This window comes from Anabrus simplex, chromosome 1 (assembly GCF_040414725.1).
Source record: "Anabrus simplex isolate iqAnaSimp1 chromosome 1, ASM4041472v1, whole genome shotgun sequence".
NCBI classification, from domain to species: Eukaryota; Metazoa; Arthropoda; class Insecta; order Orthoptera; family Tettigoniidae; genus Anabrus; species Anabrus simplex.
In genome coordinates, this window is record NC_090265.1 from 181,941,005 (window position 1) to 181,960,036 (window position 19,032).

Below are 19,032 nucleotides of genomic sequence, written 5' to 3' on the forward strand. Positions count from 1 at the left end.
GTCACGAATAGTGAAGTAGAATCGAGCGGATCCTTCAGACCCGATAGAAGTGGCTGGAAGGAAGCCGCAGAGATTGTTACCCACAGAAGGGTGAAGTGGGCATTAGAATCTTTTGCCCCTTACAAAAGCCCAGGAATGGATGGGATCTTCCCGGCGCTTCTTCAGGAAGCGGGTGAGGTCCTTATACCATACCTGGTCAGAATTTTTAGAGCCTGTCTCACTATGGGGTACGTGTACTCCTTGTGGCGTCAGGCGAAGGTAGTATATATACCTAAACCCGGAAGGTCTTCATATACTAGACCTAAGGATTATAGACCCATCAGTCTAACGTCTTTTCTTCTTAAGACCTTGGAAAGACTAGTGGATAGATATATCAGGGAGAAAGTTTTAAGAGACTGTCCCCTGCATCCTCATCAGCATGCATATCAACCAGGGAAGTCGGTTGAGACGGCACTACACCAGCTAGTTTCTAGGCTGGAGAGTGCCTTGGATCAGCAGCAACTTGCTATGGTTGTATTCCTAGATATAGAAGGGGCCTTTAACTACACATCTTTGGGCTCCATAGAACTTAGTCTAGAGAGAAGAGGAGTGAGCAGGATGCTCATAAAATGGATTATGGCCTCGCTGCAGGGCCGTCAAGTTCTTTTTACCCTCAACGCAGTTATGTTGAGAGCTAATATAGACAGGGGGTGTCCACAGGGAGGAGTATTATCACCAACATTATGGTGTCTGGTAGTGGATGAACTACTTACCAGGTTAAATGTTGGAGGAATTTACGCCCAAGGCTATGCAGATGACATTAGCCTGATGGCGATTGGAAATTTCCCCAGTACGGTCTCAGAGCTCGTACAGAGCTCCCTACGTAGGGTGGAAAGATGGTGCCACGACACGGACTTGTCGGTTAATCCCGACAAGACGGAGCTCGTGGTATTTACCAGGAGGAAGAGGCTAGACGGACTGTCAGAGCCTTTCCTATTTGGGAAAAAATTAGTTAAGACAACCTCAGTTAAGTACCTAGGGGTAATCCTTGAGGCAAGACTGAGCTGGAAGAAACACATAGACCATAAGGTGGATAAGGCTCGCAAGATTATGTGGGCCTGTCGCAGGGCCGTTGGAAAGACTTGGGGCCTAGGACCTAAGGTGGTCCAGTGGCTCTATATTTCTATTGTACGGCCCACGATCACCTATGCATCTTTAGTCTGGTGGCCAGGCTCGGAAAGTAAAACTGTGACCACCAAGTTAAACAGTGTCCAAAGACTTGCGTGTCTAGGAATAACAGGGGCACTGGATACTACACCATTATGTGCAATGGAGGCCATCCTAGGTCTTCCCCCCTTACATCTATATGTTAAGGAAATAGCGGGAATGAGTGCCTACCGCCTTTGGTCACTCGGAGGATGGTCCTTCAAGAATCCGAATAGAGGTCATGCCTCTATTCTCACAAGGCTTCACCAGACTTGCCCTATGACAATGATGATTGGGGACCTGATGAAGCCTAGCTTTAATTTGAACTATAAATTCACAGTGGTGATACCCACAAGGGAGGAGTGGGCCGCGGATGCTGGGGCCCGTCTTAGGTCTGGGGGCTGTACATGGTACACAGATGGCTCGCGGACAGAGACGGGCACAGGCGCCGGGGTCTGGGGGCCTAAGACAAGGCTCTCCCTACCTATGGGTAAATACGCTACTGTTTTCCAGGCCGAAGTATATGCAATACTGGCCTGTGCTGTATATATACGGAAAATGCCTGGACACAGAAGATGTATCACTATTTGCAGCGATAGCCAGGCAGCGTTAAAAGCACTATGTGCAGTTAAAACAACATCAAAAATGGTATGGGAATGCCAAAGGATGTTAGATCAGCTGTGTGAATTTAGCTCAGTTACCCTCTTATGGGTCCCTGGGCACACAGGTATCAGTGGAAATGAAGAAGCTGACAAACTAGCGAAACAAGGCTCAAAAGGTCCTTTTATAGGACCAGAGCCCTTCCTGGGAGTGTCACTCCGAAGCGTGAAACTGGTAATATCCCAGTGGACAAACCAGTCTCACTTAGACATTTGGAAGAGGTTAACTATAGCAAGGCAGGCACGTGAACTTATCAAAGGGCCTAGCCAAAGTTATAAAAAGGTCCTGATAAATTTGAATAGGACCAGAATGCGAATGGTAGTTGGACTGTTGACAGGCCACAATACCTTACAGAGACACCTACACATCATGAAAATCAGTCAGGATCCGATGTGTAGAAGATGCGGTAGGGAGGAGGAGACCTCCGCGCATGTGTTATGTCAGTGTGAGGCTCTTGCAAGCACTAGACATCGATACCTTGGCTCACATTTCGTGAGCCTGGAAGACATCAGGAATGCCAACATCCGGACACTGGTATCCTTTATAGGAGCACTAGGTCTGGACTAGGCAAACCCGTTTAAGGGACACAAAGGGTCTTCACAGACCTACGTGTGGAGCCCTGCAAAGGCAGGGTTCACCCATTCTTTATCTATTATTATTATTATTATTAATTATTAAAGCGTCTTTATTGTGGCGAAGTTAGGGCTCCCGGCCCTTTCTTACACTTAACCACTTCATGTATATACAATGTATATTTTACATAAAATTTAAACATATGAAATCTTTACAACCTAAAGTATAACTAAAGCAACTAAAGTATCACTAACTAAACTAAGGTGAGTAAAGTATAACTAAATTATATACAGGAACACATTGCAATAAACAACCATATTCACTCTCATTCATGCATCCCATTCACACTCAAGAAAGACTGGAAGTGCTTAAAAGATGACGCTGGCAAAGGATTTTAAATTTTGTCTTAGATTTAGCTTCCCTGATGTCATTGGGGAGTTCATTCCACCAGCTCGTGGCGGTGATAGTGAACGATCTATTGTAGGTTGCGGTTCGATGCACAGGAATTTCTAGCGTACAGCCTGACCGGGTATTGAACAGGTGCAGGGAACTAAGGTAGCGAAATCTGGTGGATAGGTAAGGAGGAGTGTTTTCAGAAAGCACTTGATACACCAAAGTAGTTGCGTGGAGTCTACGTCTGTCATTCAGTCGTAACCAAGATAATTGTGTATAGAATGGGGATACATGGGCATATGGTTGTATGTCGAATGCATACCTGATGCATGCATTTTGGGCACGTTGCAGTCTCATGCTTTGCTCGTTATTGATATCAATAAAAACTGTATCACAGTATTCGAGAATTGGAAACAAGAGTGATTGAATGAGCTTTATTTTCAAGGACCGAGGAAATATATTTTTAAACCGCTTCAGAGGATGCAGGCTTTGATATACCTTTTGGCACACTTTCATCACATGTTGCGACCAGTTCAATGTTTCGCTTATAGCCACACCAAGATTCATAACTGTTTCACAAAATGGAATAATGGTATTGTTTAGTGCTACAGGAGGAATTTCGTATTGTTTTAAGACGTGTAAGTTTTTTGAAGTACCAATGATTATTGCTTGCGTTTTAAGAGGATTAATTTTGAGATTGTTACTCAATGCAAAATTACTTATGAGACTTAAATCAGCATTAACTTTTTCTACAGCACTCTGAATTTTATCACTTCTTGAGTGGTAGTAGATCTGCAGATCATCAGCATAAAGATGATACTTGCAATGTGTAATCGATTTGGCAACATCGTGTAAGTAAATTGCAAACAGCAATGGTCCAAGTACAGACCCTTGGGGGACACTGAGGGGTTTGTTAAGCCACTCAGATCTGCTATTATTTACTTTGACACACTGACGGCGATTTTTGAGGTACGAACTGAAAAAGTTTATTGCCGTCTTGCTGAAATTTAATGAATCCAATTTTGAAAGTAGCAGTTGAGGAACAACAGTATCAAAAGCACTAGAAAAATCAAGTAGAACCAGTACAGTCACTTGTCGAGTGTCCATTGCCTGTCGGATATCATCAGTTACTTTCAGTAGGGCAGTCGTTGTGCTGTGTCCTTTCTTGAAACCAGATTGGTAAGGGTCAAGCAGTGAGAAGTTAGTCAAGTAAGTGAGGACTTGTTCGTGTACCAAGCGTTCTAGTACTTTGGAAAGGGGTGGGAGAATGGATATAGGGCGATAATCTGATGGTAAACTAGGAGAATTCTTCTTAGGAATAGGAATGACGATACCGTGCTTCCACACAGTTGGGAATACTCCCTGTACAAGGCAATGATTAAATATATGCGTCAGAATAGGTAATATGGCACCAATAATATTTTTTATGAAAGATAATGGTATGTCGTCATTACCGGGAGCATCAGACTTGAGGGAGTAAATTACACGCTTCACATCTAAGGGTTAATAATATTGACCCCCGCACTAAATTTACACTTGAATCCGAACTAGAACAAAAAAATAACTATTTAGACCTAACCATCACTAGAAACTCAACCTCTTTAGGTTATAAAATCTTCAGAAAACCTACTCAAACTATTTCCATAATCCGTCATGATTCAACTCACCCTATAACCCACAAACGGGCCACTTACAATAGTTTAGTTCATAGAGCTTTCACTATTCCTATGTCCAAACAAGACCTAAAAAGTGAATTATATACCATTTATTTCATCACTAAATCAAATGGATACAACAGCTTTTTCATTGATAGAATAATTAATAAGTACAGACATCGCTCTTTAACTACCTAAATTAAAGATAAACCTAACACCTCAACAATTTCAACCTTTACTTTTAACAAGGACATTTACAAAATCACAAACACCTTTAAAAAATACAATATAAATACAGCATTCAAAACTAATAATAATTCAGACATCTTATACAACTCCACCTCTATTAACAAATTTAATTGTTTATCTAAATCAGGTGTTTATAGATTCAAATGTCATAATTGCAATTTTTCTTATATCAGACAAATAGGGAGAAACTTCCTCACTAGATACTCAGAACATAAGAATGCCATTAAATACAAACAATTTTCAGCTGTAGGTCAACATATGCATGACTATAACCATAATTTCACTGACATTCAACAAGACCTAAAAATTCTTAAAACATTACACAAAGGCTCAATATTTGATATAACAGATAATTTTTTCATGCATTTGGATCAATATTTTAACTCTAATTCCAACCAAAATGAAAAAAAGTGAAAAACCAACATTCTTTTTGATCTTTTAATCATTATTCTTAAAAAATTTAATTTAACCAATCTAAATTCAATCTTCCATTCTATTCATTCCACCTCTCCTCACCATTTACCTCCATTTCCTCATTTTTCAGCCCCACCTTAAGATTTTTCCCTCCATTCATAACACCTTTCATTACAACTATATATTTATTCAACTTTTAAACCTTAGTATTTTTCTTTTTCCATGTCTTTTGCTTCCAAGTACCTTAGTTTACTAATATGTCCAAGAATTGGTTATGTAAGATGAGCCACATTTTGTCTTATTTCCTTTCTTTCTTTCAATATTTTACATCCCTTAAATTTCATTACTATTTCCTACATTTTTCTAATTTTATCTTTCATTTCTTTTATATCAGCATTAGATGAGAATTCATTCCACCATTTTAATACAAAGAATATAATTTTTTTAAACTAAATTCATATCTTCAAGTGCCTTTTCACTTTCATTTAAAAAAAATTATCGATTAGGTGGACAAACAAGGCCAGCAAACGTCTATTTTTCGCGTGTGTGTAACTGGTGTTATTGTGAGTCAATATAAGCGAGTGGCTGTTTAGTATAATTCAAATATTTACCTTCATGTGGATTGGTGTTGTCTAGATCTAGTTTGCTAGTGATATGGTGATTAGAAGCAATTGGATTTATTGAGGATTTGTGTTAAACCCACCATTTTAATTTTTCGCCCAAGAATGCCCAAGAAGTATTCGCCAAGGAGCAATCGATATTAACTTAATATATAAAACTCCGTTGGCTATCTTGGAATTTATAAATACTCGTGGATAGTCCACCAGTTATCAAGGAGTGTATATAGATGGCCATGACGTTATCAATTTATGCGCGAGAAGTTGTTCGCCTATAGTCTAAATAAATCAACCCGTAAGTGACAAATAGAAGAATCAGATACCTAAAAGAGACAAACTAACACGAGTGTTAACTAACCAATATCAGGTGTACAACATCTATAGCAGACTACAATTTATACAAGTGCAAAAACAAAGACAAAGAAATTACGGACGACTAAAAACTCACAGAGTAAATACCGTTAGAGGAAATGGAAAGTGCACACTTGCCCAAAGATGTCGCCACATAAACACGCAGAAAACCAAAGAGAAGAGAAGTGCGGTACATGCAAGAAAGGATTTGAAGAGGACAAACAAGCAATACAGTGCGAGGGAGCCTGTGAATTATGGCATCACAAGGACTGCGCTGGTATAAAACAAGGAGAATTTGATATAATGTGCAAAAGTAACTGCAACTTAACATGGATATGCAAGACCTGTAAATTAAATCTGCAAACAAACAGAAAGAAGATATACTCCAGAAACTCATGTCCAAAATAGAGGGCATCCTGGTAAATAGTAAATGACACTCAAGGTGGAATTAATGACAGAATATATACAACAAACACTGGATGCAGTTATAGAGCAAAAAGTACAGAAAGCAATCCACCGATATTCAACAGGGGAACCGGCACCATCTGTGACCAAACAAAAAAATATGAAAACCAATGAAACAACCAATAGGAACAAAGACGCCGCGGATTCCAAACAAGAATTCCCCCCACTCCCAGAAAAAGGAAATGATGAGCAACAACCAAGAGACAACAACACAAATGTACAAATAAGAGCGGATACGGAAGAAGAAAGAAATACACAGCTGCAGTCACAATTAAAATTAAAAGGCACTCAACAACGCCGACCAGCACCTAAAATATTAATTGGCACTGGAACAGTAGAAGATGATCTACAAGCGGCAGACAAGAAAGCCTGGCTATTTATTGGGAAATTGAACCAAGAAACGACTACAGAGATGGTGACAAACTATCTGAGGAAGAAAGGAATCCAAGGAAACATCAGTTGCGAAGAGATCACAACAAGAGGAGAAAACAAAGCATATAATCCCGACTTCTGGCCAAGAAGAGTAACTGTGCGCCGATTTCAATTTCGTTTCTCCAGGAGGAACGAAGGCGTATCTCTCGAATAATCCCATAAGCATGCTCCTTTGGAATGTAGAAGGGCTAAACGGACTACTAAAACTAGCACCAGAAAACGCTTTACAAACATCAGACATACTAGTCCTCACAGAAACATTCCTCACGAAACATATAGACATACAAGGATTCTACTCTATCCACTCCCTAGCAAGGAAACCAACAGAAGGAAGGCCATCAGGAGGTGTATCTATCTACTACAAACCATGGATAGGACCCATGAAGACCCTACATACAGAAGAAAATCTAATAATTGCAAAAACAATCAAGTTCACTGTAATAGGCATTTATATAAGCCCGAACACCGACATAGAAGAAATAATGGAGCTCCTAACGCTTTCCTTCAGAAAAATTCCAAACACAGAAGAAAACGTCATACTAGCAGGAGATATGAACTGCAGACTAGACAAACCCGACATGAAATGTAGAGCTGTCCTCACATTTCTTGATGAAGAAAATTTCAAATTAGTGAATGACCCAAAACATAAAACTTATTTTGCCCACAATGGAAGTAGCACCATCGACCTGGTATTCCATAAAGGAGACGATATACACATTCTAGAACAAAAGGGATTGTGGACTTCACCAGTAACCCCGCTGAGAAAACACATCCCCATACAGACCAAATTCTCACTCAAGATTCCAAAGAAAGTTATAACAACAAATGTAAAAATCACCATATCCAGGAAGATAAATTTGGCAGAACTAGAGAGTATTAGGAAATGTAACTGAAGCAGAAAAGGCAATCAAGGAGAGTGATTTAAACAAAGCCCTAGCAACAATCAACGATATGCTAAAAGCAAGTATAACCCACAAACTGAACACAAGAAAAGCTCAACCGTGGTTCGACAAGGAGTGCTACACAGAAAGACGAATCACATTAAATGCGCTGCATCAAGCCAAGATGACGTCAAAACCAGAAGACCTACAAATATACAGTGAAAAACGAAAATATTACAAGAACCTACTAACACAAAAACGTATTCAATACATAGAGAAAGAAGGTGAAAAAACCGCTGAAGAAGCAATAAAAGACCCATATGTAGCCATCAGACCCAGAAGATCATCAAGAACTAGCAACATAGAAATAGGAACCTGGGAAACGCACTTCACTCATATTCTTAACAATGCAAGGAAACAGGCGGCGTACGAAATTGAATACAACAACCAGCTTGAAGCGATACCTCCCATCACCAAAGCAGAGGTGTTAGACACTATCAAAGCTACAAAATGCAAAAAATCCGCTGGACCGGACGAGTTTTATAATGAGCACCTTAAAGAATCCGCGCAGCATCTAGCAGAAATATGCTCCAAACTGTTTAATAAATGCCTAGAATTAGGAAATATTCCCGATGAATGGAGAAAATCAACAATTATACCCTCTATAGAGGGAAAGGTGAAACCAACGACCCAAACTCATACAGAGGAATCGCTCTAGAAAGCAATATCTTCAAGCTGTTAACAAGAATCCTAACCAACAGGATAGTTGAAGAAGTAGACCCGAAAATGCCAGAAGAGCAATTTGGATTTAGAAGAGAAAGAGGAACCCTGCATGCAATTCAAAACCTACTCAATGACATAGAAGAAGCACAACGGCTTCACGAAGGAAAATTTTATGTAGTCTTCATAGACTATACAAAAGCCTTCGACATAATAGACAGGAAGAAACTAATGTCAAAACTCCAAACTATGATTGGAAATACTCCCCTTACAGCTCTAATAAGAAATATTCTAGCATACAACCAGATCACCATAGACGATGCAACCCATAAAACAAAGGAAATCACCCAAATTAATGGAGTGCTGCAAGGTGATTCACTCAGCCCCATACTATTCAATATTGCCACCGCGGATGTAACAAAAGCAATCAGAGAAAGAGCAAAGGATGCAGTGATCTACATATATGCAGGCGACATGGTCCTAGGGTCAACAAAGAAGGAAGAGCTCCAACACGCTTTCTCAGTGCTGGCTGAATGGGCAGGAAATAACAGTCTGTAAATAAACTGGACAAAAACTCAACAGATGGTCTTTCGGAAAGGCGGACGAAATGCACCAAACGACAACGTAGAATATGACGACGGCAAAGTGGAAATAGTAAACCCATTCAAATACCTGGGAATAACCTTGCAGACTACTGTGATGTTCAGACTACACATAAAAGACAAAGCAGTTGCAGCTATGAAAGCCATGTACGACATCAACAACCTACAGCAGTTATCCTTAAAAACAGCTATGCACCTATTTGACACAACGATCCTACCAATACTCACCTATGGAATCCACTTGATACGGGAAAGACTAACAAAGAGAGACCTGGCCACCATAGAAGGAGTTAAGGCAAAATTCCTAAAGACCATAATGGGCATCTCAAAATACACACGTTCCCGCCTAACATACGAACTAGCATAGGAACCCTTCCTTATTGAAGAACTGAGGATAAAACTACCACTGCCATCCACAACGAATGTCGAAGCACACCTAGCGGAGAGGCGGAAGAAGAGAGAAGAAATTCCGCTACAGATGCCATGTTGGATCGAAATTGGACGAATGCCAACCAGAAGCTAAGACGTGATAATAAAACTAGCAGTACACGGGTACCACCATAAAATATGTAAAAATATGTCTTATCACGACCCAAATGAAAAATGTGAGTGTTTGCTGTGTGATCAGTTCTGTGACATATATCACATCACAAGATGTAAAAACAACAACAAATCTCTATGCGATTATAGCAGAGACTAAAACGGTCAATAATCTTTGTAATGCACATTCATGTGCTTTTCTAATAATAATAATAATAATAATAATAATAATAATAATAATAATAATAATAATAATAATAATGAAGTCATTAATCTCCATGGATACCTTCAACATTTATTACATTGTTTTCTTTATACACAACTATATAGATTTTCCTTTCCACTGCAATAATATACAGCCGCTTGCATACGTATTCGTCCATCTGCCCTTTTCATATATTGAACACCACGAATACATTACAAAAGCTTAAGGTACGTTAAGAAAGAAGTAAGCAGTGGATATGCAATGTATACTTACAATAATGGCAGAATATACCCTCTTGCAGGTCAATCCTCTTTAATAAAAAATAAGAAGTGTGGTTGAGCTAGGAAATGGCAACGAAAAAGTATTCGTCCACTTTGTGCACTGTCTTGATTAACGTTAACAGCATTGAAGAAGTCAGTCACATCACCAAGCTCAGCCAATCAGTGATGCGGAGAGTGCGAGTGAGTGAACACCTAGTGCATGCCCTGAATACAATGGTTAAGATAAGGAAACAAACTGTTGTTGAACACGAACAAATTATCCAACTCTACCAAATTGATGATTATTAGAGAGTAATTGCTGAGAAAACAGGAATACCGCAAAATACAGTCGCAAGTATCATTCAGCGATATAAGACCAGTGTAATTGTATTCGACAGAACAAGAACTGGGCGGCCAAGAAAGCTGACAGCAAGAGAAGAGCGAAGCATTATACGCACCGTCCAGCAAAATTCCCATGTGTCTGGACCTGTGCTTCGAACAGATGTACGAACCTTCACTGAGAAGAACATTGGCACAAACACCGTACGATGTGTGTTACAGAGCTGTTTTGCAGGGCCGTAAAAGACAGAAGAAGCCCCTCGATGAGTGAGGTGAACTGTAAGAAGAGGCTGGCATTCGCCAAAGAGTACGTTAGAAAGCCTCCGGCGTTTTGAAACATGTGCTGTTTACCAAGAAGAGCGAATTCTGTTTATATGACTGCTCTGGAAAGCGACGTGTATGGAGAAAGAAGAACGCTGAGCTTGAAAATCAAAGTCTGCAACCAACCGTAAAATGTGGAGAAGGTTCCATTATGGTATGGGGGTGTATGTCGGCAGCTGGGGTAGGTAAATGCCATATAATACCTGAACGGATTGATAAGATTCCATATTTGAAAATTTTAACGCAACACATATCACTCAGCATAGCAAAATTAGGTCTTGATAGTGGGTACTTCTTCCAGCAAGATCATGACCCTAAGCACACTGCTCATGTTGTTAGGGAATGGCTACTCTACAATACACCTCATGTGCTGCAGACATCACTCCAGTCCCCAGACTTAAACCGCACAGAGTAATTATTGGCCGAATTAAAATGTAAACTGAGCAAGCAGCGTATTATAAATAAGGAAGCTTTGAAGCAATACTTCATGGACGAATGGCAAAAAATAGGCCTGTAAGTGATAGAAAAGCTGGTGACATCCATGCCAAAAAGCCTTCAAGCTGTGATTGCTTCCAAAGGACTTCGATGCACTGCTGATTCTTAGGAAATGACTGTAACATTCCTCGAGTTCTTACAGTGGACGAATACTTTTGCAACGTGACTTTTCTGGAAGCAGTGTAATTGTTTTTTATTTTTTCCAAATGCCAGTGCTTACAGTGCTATACATTATGTTCTCAGATGTTCAGATGGCAAATAAAACATACTATTATTTGTTTATCATTAACTTCTTTATGATATTTGTGCTATTGGCCATTGTCCTCACGACGTACGTGGACAAATACTTATGCGAGCAGCTGTATTTGTTTAACTCACATTTTACTAAGGCAATACTTTGCATACTGTATATGTTCAATTCTACATCTCATCAAGATTATGAATGATTTTAAAGTGTATCTACGTTTTGCAGTGATAAGAAGAATACCATAAGACTTCTTCTCCTCTACCACAACAACACTATGCATATATGCCCATTTCCACATCTCATCAAGACTGTGAATTTTGAATTGTATCTACGTTCTCGAATACTACGAAGAATATTCTAAGACTTCTTCTTCTCATATATTCCTACAGCTAAGTGAATAATTTCTTACAACAAATGTGTTTTCAGGAAATTTTATAAAACAATTTTTCATAGTGTCAAACATACCGGTATGTTTTAAGACCATCCTTAAAACAACTGTGTTTCAAATACTTTATTCTACACACGATATGGCTGAAGATGACCTTTAAATAGGTCGAAACTGGTCCCATTGAATGTTTATTTATTAAACATTATTTAATTTGCATTGAAAAGGTAGAATAACTCACTTATTATTTTATTTGGTTTAATAATCAAAGTTCATGGTTCATGTTTGTGGGTTACTGTAGTCACGTCCTAGTTCGTGAACCATGGGCAACGGCTGAGTGGCCTAGTAAGTGGTCCTGAGAGTCAGGATACCAGTTGCTATGGAATGGGAGTGGGCATCTCGGACATATTCTGAGTCGTGGCCCTCCTTGTGCTCAGGCGGCTAGGATTATACAATTCACCGGTGGTCCATAACCCGTTAGAGGAGAGATCCTCACTTGGACTATGTGCAAGTAGGGCAGCATCCTGCTTCATGAATTTACCGAGCTCAGAACACTTTAAGCAAGCCTCGGCCCTATGGGAGTAATGGAGTCCCACTCCCATTTGACAGGCGAGGGACTCCTTGGAATCAACTTGGCGAACGAAATGGAATTCGATGGGGAGCTATCAATATTAATGGGGCTTATGGAAGAAAGAAGGTAGAACTGGCTAAGTCAGCAAAGAGGATGCATCTGGATGTGCTAGGAGTAAGTGATATTCGGGTAAGGGGAGATAATGAGGAAGAGATAGGAGATTACAAAGTGTACTTGACAGGTGTTAGAAAGGGAAGGGCAGAGTCTGGGGTAGGGCTCTTTATCAGGAATACCACTGCACGCAACATAGTTTCTGTTAGGCACGTAAATGAGCGAATGATGTGGGTAGATTTGTCAGTGGGAGGAATTAGGACATGAATTGTGTCCGTGTATTCACCATGTGAGGGTGCAGATGAGGATGAAGTTGACAAGTTTTATGAAGCATTGAGTGACATCATGGTCAGGGTGAACAGCAAGGATAGAATAGTGCTAATGGGCGATTTCAATGCGAGAGTTGGGAGTAGAACTGAAGGATACGAAAGGGTGATTGGTAAATGTGGGGAAGATATGGAAGCTAATGGGAATGGGAAGCGTTTGCTGGACTTCTGTGCTAGTATGGGTTTAGCTGTTACGAATACATTCTTTAAGCATAAGGCTATTCACCGCTACACATGGGAGGCTAGGGGCACCAGATCCATAACAGGCTATATCTTAACGGACTTTGAATTCAGGAAATCTGTTAGGAATGTATGAGTTTTTCGCGGATATTTCGATGATACAGACCACTATCTGATCTGTAGTGAACTAAGTATCTCTAGGCCTAGGGTAGAGAAAGTGAAATATGTCTGCAAACGAATAAGAGTAGAAAATCTCCAGGACGAGGAAATTAGATGGAAGTATATGGATATGATTAGTGAGAAGTTTCGAACAGTAGACAGTAAGCAGGTTCAGGATATAGAAAGTGAATGGGTGTCATACAGGGATGCTGTAGTAGAAACAGCAAGGGAATGCCTAGGAACAACTGTGTGTAAAGATGGGAAAAGGCGAACATCTTGGTGGAATGATGAAGTGAGAGCAGCCTGTAAACGTAAAAAGAAGGCTTATCAGAAATGGCTCCAAACAAGGGCCGAGGCAGACAGGGATTTGTACGTAGATGAAAGAAACCAAGCGAAACAAATAGTTGTTGAATCCAAAAAGAAGTCATGGGAAGATTTTGGTAATAACCTGGAAAGGCTAGGTCAAGCAGCAGGGAAACCTTTCTGGACAGTAATAAAGAATCTTAGGAAGGGAGGGCAAAAGGAAATGAACAGTGTTTTGAGTAATTCAGGTGAACTCATAATAGATCCCAGGGAATCACTGGAGAGGTGGAAGGAATATTTTGAACATCTTCTCAATGTAAAAGGAAATCATCCTGGTGGTGTTGCAAACAGCCAAGCTCATGGGGAGGAGGAAAATGATGTTAGTGAAATTATGCTTGAGGAAGTGGAAAGGATAGTAAATAAACTCCATTGTCATAAGGCAGCAGGAATAGATGAAATTAGACCTGAAATGGTTAAGTATAGTGGGAAGGCAGGGATGAAATGGCTTCATAGAGTAGTAAAATTAGCGTGGAGTGTTGGTAAGGTACCTTCAGATTCGACAAAAGCAGTAATTGCACCTATCTATAAGCAAGGGAACAGGAAGGATTGCAACAACTATCGAGGTATCTCATTGATTAGTATACCAGGCAAAGTATTCACTGGCATCTTGGAAGAGAGGGTGCGATCAGTCGTTGAGAGGAAGTTGGATGAATACCAGTGTGGTTTCAGACCACAGAGAGGCTGTCAAGATCAGATTTTCAGTATGCGCCAGGTAATTGAAAAATGCTACGAGAGGAATAGGAAGTTGTGTTTATGTTTCATAGATCTAGAGAAAGCATATGACAGGGTACTGAGGGAAAAGATGTTCGCCATACTGGCGGACTATGGCATTAAAGGTAGATTATTAAAATCAATCAAAGGCATTTATGTTGACAATTGGGCTTCAGTGAGAATTGATGGTAGAATGAGTTCTTGGTTCAGGGTACTTACAGGAGTTAGACAAGGCTGTAATCTTTCACCTTTGCTGTTTGTAGTTTACATGGATCATCTGCTGAAAGGTATAAAATGGCAGGGAGGGATTCAGTTAGATGGAAATGTAGTAAGCAGTTTGGCCTATGCTGACGACTTGGTCTTAATGGCAGACTGTGCCGAAAGCCTGCAATTTAATATCTTGGAACTTGAAAATAGGTGCAATGAGTATGGTATGAAAATTAGCCTCTTGAAGACTAAATTGATGTCAGTAGGTAAGAAATTCAACAGAATTGAATGTCAGATTGGTGATACAAAGGTAGAACAGGTCGATAATTTCAAGTATTTAGGTTGTGTGTTCTCCCAGGATGGTAATATAGTAAGTGAGATTGAATCAAGGTGTAGTAAAGCTAATGCAGTGAGCTCGCAGCTGCGATCAGCAGTATTCTGTAAGAAGGAAGTCAGCTCCCAGACGAAACTATCTTTACATCGGTCTGTTTTCAGAGCAACTTTGCTTTATAGGAGCGAAAGCTGGGTGGACTCAGGATATCTTATTCATAAGTTAGAAGTAACAGACATGAAAGTAGCGAGAATGATTGTTGATACAAACAGGTGGGAACAATGGCAGGAGGGTACTCGGAATGAGGAGATAAAGGCTAATTTAGGAATGAACTCTATGGATGAAGCTGTACGCATAAACCAGCTTCGGTGGTGGGGTCATGTGAGGCGAATGGAGGAGGATAGGTTACCTAGGAGAATAATGGACTCTGTTATGGAGGGTAAGAGAAATAGAGGGAGACCAAGACGACGATGGTTAGACTCGGTTTCTAACGATTTAAAGATAAGAGGTATAGAACTAAATGAAGCCACAACACTAGTTGCAAATCGAGGATTGTGGCGACGTTTAGTAAATTCTCAGAGGCTTGCAGACTGAACGCTGAAAGGCATAACAGTCTATAATGATAATGTATGTATGTATGTATGTATGTATGTATGTATGTATGTATGTATGTATGTATGTATGTATGTATGTATGTATGTATGTAATCAAAGTTCAATACGGACCCATAAAATGAAATTCATTTCTCTAGATTGTCAATCTGTATCATGAAGATAAACGAGCTGCAATGATTCACCACTAGGGAGCCTAAGTGTCACTAAAAGCTCTGCGGATAGTGCAAACTCTTGCATGGCCTCTACTATTGACCAAGGTAAGTGCACTTTTAATTTTCATGACCCTATGAGTACTGAATGGAAAAAGGAAGTTATATCTCCACCAGACACAATATTCATGCATCAAATGTATTCTAATGTTTACTTTTTTTTTTTTTTTGCTATTTACTTAACGTCGTACAGACACAGATAGGTCTTATGGTGACGATGGGATAGGAAAGAGCAAGGACTAGGAAGGAAGCAGCCGTGGCCTTAATTAAGGTACAGCCCCAGCATTTGCCTAGTGTGAAAATGGGAAACTATGGAAAACCATCTTCAGGGCTGCTGACAGTGGAGTTCTAACGCACTATCTCCCTGATGCAAGCTCAAAGCTGCGCGCTACTAACTGCATGGCCAACTCGCCCGGTAAATGTTTATTTATTTATTTATTTATTTATTTATTTATTTATTTGGGAACCAAAACAGTAAGATGCCAAACTACAGAGCTCCGCAATGAAAAATATATTTACAATGGAGTAGCACAATGCAAACTTAAGAGAATAAAAGAGCAATGAAGAAAAATCTTCTAATGACAAAAGAGGCAGAAGAAAATTAAAAACTAATAAAATAACCATCGAGCCACAACAATGAACAATAAAACAATAATGTACTACATAAAGCAATTTAAGAACATACACTTACCTGGCAGTGACATCGAAAGAGGTCTAACACCTCCCCCCACAGAGGGACTACGCTGTAACACACTATCAGTCTTCTCCCTCTCTCCTCCCACTTGTATAATAGACACCTGTTGTTTGTCTACTGAATACATGTGAGTTCGCTCAAGCATTGGACGTTCAGACTGAAAACGGACATACATACAAACACTAAGCAAAAGCAAAACACAGAAGTTTCAAAGATCTTGCTGAAGTATAGTATGGAAGGATAAACCCACAAATTGTGATAGAATAATTCACAACCCCACAACAAATGCTTCTTTTACATTCACTGTACATACACAAAAGCTATTATCCACCAAATAGCACTCACTTCAAGCTTTCAGAGGGAGTGTAGCTTAAATAATCATAGAAGAACTGCATATGAGAATTATGCTCATCAATGTCATCAATGTAAAACACATTAAAAAAAAATAAATTTATAGTGAGAATTAAAAGAGATATTGGTTTAGTAAGGAATGCACCTTTTTTATCTATTGCCCTTGAAAACAGGGTGATGCGAGACAAATGGAAAAGAATAGGTTACTTCAGTAGAGGGCAAAAAATGCAGAAATATAGTAATGGCTGTACATTTCATTAATTCCTTAAATGTAAAAGGCGGAAGAGACAACAGTGCTAGTTATGAATGCAGGGTTTTGGAAGACCAGAAGATCCAACACGCAAAGATTATTAAGAGAAAGATCCCATTTAACAGTTCTTGGCAAATGGTAAACAATCATGTACTGGAAAAGCTACAAAATATACAGGGCGAGTGAGCAAAGATGTTCAACTCAAATAACATGTAAACAGTTAAAGATATCAAAAATCACTATCGGTAGTGGTGCTAATGTTACAGTGAAGATAATGGTTAACATTACATGGTAATGCTATCCATGCTATCCCTTAGAAGCTTTTGCATATCCAGATTTGCAGTACTTTTGCAGTGTGTGAATATCTGTTGAGATAATGTTACAGTACTGACTTTTTTTTTTAAACACTGAACTGCACAGATTTTTACACCTAGGATTACAGTAACTTTAATAGTAACACTGTTTTTAATTAAAATCTGTTATTAAATGCCAAATGTACAATGGTTAACATCACATGTCAAGATAATAATGTTGCAAATCTGGTTTTCCTTTATGAGTTATCTATGACTATCAAAGATTTTAAATCATGCAATGTTATCATAGTGTATTTACATGCACATCAGAGTGAATACTTAGCTGGCAGAAGATGGCAAAGGAACTGTGCATGTCAACTGCTAAGGATTCATGTGTGTCACACATCTCGGTCACCAGGTTAGAGATTAATTTTGAATATGGTGGCCCATGGCCGGTGAATAAAGTACATTTGAAGACATTCCATTTTCTCAAAAAGTACACTACTTTCCAGATTTTGAAAATAATTCCACCCTTGAATTTATAATATCCATGACTCTAACGCTAGGTGTGGAGAACAGTCAAGTTCCATTTAAAAAACAAAGTTAGTACTTAATACGTAGACTTTCACGACTACTAAATGACATTATGATAATTATTTGGGGATATTAGGTCGTGTATTAATAAATACCAGCTGACGCGTTTCAATCCTGCGACCAGGATCGTCTTCAGACCAACAATAAAGCAAAATGGCTACGGTCACTCCATAGTAACCAGACTCGGGTGATAGAAATTGCTAAACGCCCGAATAATTTCAACAAAGGTGACGGCTATATACTGAGTAAATCATGGCTACCCTCCATAGTTAACTTGTCAACGTCTTTCTCCGTGACTCTGGAGGCCCTGGTATGAACTATATTTCTAACAGGGTCTCTCTCTATCTTGAGTCTGGTTACTATGGAGTGTAGGATGCTAAAAGGTGGAGTGACCGTAGCCATTTTGCTTTGTTGTTGCTCTGAAGACGATCCTGGTCGCAGGATTGAAACGCGTCAGCTGGTATTTATTTATTAATACATGACCTAATATCCACAAATAATTATCATAAAGTTAGTACTGTTATCTCTGTGGTCATTCTGAAAAAATATTTTAAGTTCAATTATAAGCCCCTTGGTAATATTACCAAAAGTGTAGCAAATGATCAATGTCTTTAATGGTTTACAAGTTTATTTGAGGTGAACAGCGGAATCATCCTGTACAGTATATATACAGGCAGAAAATGAAATTCCAACATGAAGAAGGAGTTGTGCTAGATAAATAAAATTCAGGAGGCATGTCTGCACATCTGAAATATGATGCCTATTCAAATTTGCCTGCTAGTTGATGAAGAGTGGTGCTAAGAAGCCATTATGACCTTGCAAAGGAAGTTTGCTTTAAATACATGCTGTATTTTTTACTAGAGGCTTTACGTCGCACCGACACAGATAGGTCTTATGGCGACGATGGGATAGGAAAGGCCTAGGAGTTGGAAGGAAGCGGCCGTGGCCTTAATTAAGGTACAGCCCCAGCATTTGCCTGGTGTGAAAATGGGAAACCACGGAAACATGCTGTATTTAACACTTTGTGAGCGTTAGTCATCATCTGGTGTTGATGGTATGAGGAAGGTAAGAATCAAACA

The 19,032-nt window shown here is 39.4% G+C and overlaps 1 protein-coding gene across 1 annotated transcript in view; it reads right to left on the minus strand.

The window, feature by feature from the left end:
* LOC136885432 (rho GTPase-activating protein 44) overlaps positions 1 to 19,032 on the minus strand; it is a 382,026-nt gene that overhangs the window by 89,591 nt on the left and 273,403 nt on the right. Inside the window, exon 14 of the mRNA XM_067157983.2 lies at positions 16,463 to 16,622. Coding sequence (XP_067014084.2) covers positions 16,463 to 16,622 — 160 coding nt within the window. The remainder of the gene's footprint in view (positions 1 to 16,462; positions 16,623 to 19,032) is intronic.